Source organism: Austrofundulus limnaeus, unplaced genomic scaffold (assembly GCF_001266775.1).
Source record: "Austrofundulus limnaeus strain Quisiro unplaced genomic scaffold, Austrofundulus_limnaeus-1.0 Scaffold385, whole genome shotgun sequence".
NCBI classification, from domain to species: domain Eukaryota; kingdom Metazoa; phylum Chordata; class Actinopteri; order Cyprinodontiformes; family Rivulidae; genus Austrofundulus; species Austrofundulus limnaeus.
The window spans coordinates 288,348-290,628 of record NW_013952787.1 but is presented as its reverse complement, the minus strand read 5'-3'; the positions used below and the strand labels follow the sequence as shown (position 1 = coordinate 290,628).

At 34.8% G+C, this 2,281-nt stretch overlaps 1 protein-coding gene across 2 annotated transcripts in view; it reads left to right on the top strand.

Annotated features, from left to right (window-relative positions):
- Window positions 1–2,281, top strand: part of LOC106528494 (phosphatidylinositol transfer protein alpha isoform) — a 25,925-nt gene that overhangs the window by 19,140 nt on the left and 4,504 nt on the right. For both annotated transcript variants that reach the window (XM_014023677.1, XM_014023678.1), the window contains 4 exons: window positions 780–863; window positions 1,020–1,097; window positions 1,200–1,310; window positions 1,436–1,558. In XM_014023677.1, the coding sequence (XP_013879131.1) occupies window positions 780–863; window positions 1,020–1,097; window positions 1,200–1,310; window positions 1,436–1,558 (396 nt within the window). The remainder of the gene's footprint in view (window positions 1–779; window positions 864–1,019; window positions 1,098–1,199; window positions 1,311–1,435; window positions 1,559–2,281) is intronic.

Here is a 2,281-nt window from a genome sequence, read left to right as displayed (position 1 = left end):
CGTCCACTGCTTGTAATTTAAACATGGGAACGTGTGTTTTCATTGACACTTGGCTTGATATCAGTGATTTTTACACTCTGTTGAAGCGATCCACATCAGTCATTATGAAGGTCTCATAGATATGACTGTTTCATTAAAAGAATTTAGTGTTCTTGTATTAAAATTAAATATTCTTTAATAGCTAAATTGATAACAATAAAAGGTTTCTATGTTAAAAAATTCTTGACCATTTGAATGTTTCTGTTAATGTGTCGGTTTGGTCTGAAATGTCATTCTTAATGGTCTTAAATTTAACGTACTGAAACCTGCGTGAACTCTGTTCAAAAGATAAAATATATAAATTTGATTTTAAAGGATTTTAATTGAAGGACTCACCAGAAAAAAAAAACTCATCTGAAACACTTAATGATCTGTTTTTCTCAAACAGATCTAAATAATTAAAAATCCCACTATTTGGTTATAGGATTATCAGATCAAAATACGATTTTTAAGTGGGGAAAAATTCATTAAAATGATTTCATGTGTTTGGAAGAACTTAAACAAATAAATTCAGAAAAGACTGCAGTCCTAAAAGTTATTTTTGAAAGTACAATTAAGGGAATAAAATTGTAATAACTAATCATTTTATGGCTCATTTAAAAATATGAGCAGATTTAATTAGTAATAAATACCAATCGGTTCTGTTAGTGGCCAAATCTGCATTTTTCTAACATATTTGTTTATCTAATTACCAAGCAACTAAACTGACTTGGGTATTGTTTTTGTTTTTGTCCTTATAGGTACATAAACTAGATGAAAATGTCTGGAAAAACACAGAGGTTATTAACATTGACATTGCAGAAAGAAGTTGCATCTCTGATAAGGTAAGAAAAAGAATTACAGACTATAAAAACAGGTCAGATTTTTCCATCACTATTCCATTAAAACACTTTTGCGTATTGATCATTGATTTGAACTTAAACATTAAACCAGTGTGACATGTTTCACTGATCATTCATTCATTCATTCATTCATTTTAGGACTACAAGCCAGAACAAGATCCTGCGATATTTAAGTCTGTAAAGACGGGGAGAGGGCCTCTGGGACCTGACTGGCAGGTACTTTTTCTCTCATTGCTCTTTAGTAAACTTTAATAAAGGTACAGGCTCTAAAAATGTATTTTTTTAACTTCTACATTAATTTAAATTCTGTGTTTGCAGAAAGAACTCGCTCAGAACCCCAACTGTCCTCACATGTGTGCCTATAAGCTCGTCACTGTTGAGTTCAAATGGATGGGGCTGCAGAACAAGATGGAGAGCTACATACAGAAGGTACTGAAGAGTTCGGTTTGTTGGAGAAAATCACATTTTAATGTCCAAACCTTTGCCTTCTGCTTGTCTGTGTGTATTTGTGTTGTGAGCTCACACAGTCTTTCTCCCTCACCCTCTGTGTTCAGGTGGAGAAGCGTTTGTTTACACACTTCCACAGACAGCTGTTCTGCTCGATCGACAAATGGGTGGATCTGACGATGGAAGACATTCGACGAATGGAAGACGAGACCCAGAAGGAGCTGGATGAGGTGAATGAAGACTGTGTAATGTTGTATATCAAAGCACTCCTGCTGTAATAGGCAGCAGTGATACAACCCTTATATTTAGGGCTTTACAATGGATCGAGAAAATATTGTCATCACAGTATCAGTGAGCACAATATTCATATCGCAAAGGACTGCAAAAACTGTCGACTAATGCATCTGAAGAGTTTTGAAGTTGTATTTTTCATGCTAATGCAACATTTGGACAGTAGGACAGGGATTCACAGCTGCAAAAGCTCACACAAGACACAAATGGCATTGCCAAAAATGCTAAAGAGCATTTCAAGGTTGTGGCTCCTAAATTTTCTAACACATTACCGCAACCTCTACGAGCTGTGGATTCAGAGGAGATTTTTAAAAAGCAGCTTAAAACGTACCTTTTCAAGCTGCTTTTAACACGTTTGTATAAGTTTTCATGTTGTCGTGTTGTGTTTATCATTTGTAGATGTACAACGGGTAAAATAAGTATTGAACACGTCATCATTTTTCTCAGTAAATATATTACTAGAGGTGCTAATGACATGAAATTTCCACCAGATGTTGGTAACAACCCAAGTGATCCATACATACAAAGAAATCAAACCATAAATGTCCAGAAATAAAGTTATTTGTAATAATGTGGAATGGCACAGGGAAAAAGTATTCTATGAACTCTGATCTTTAGTTCTTTCCATAGATTTTCTGTTGGATTCAGGTCAGGTGATTGGC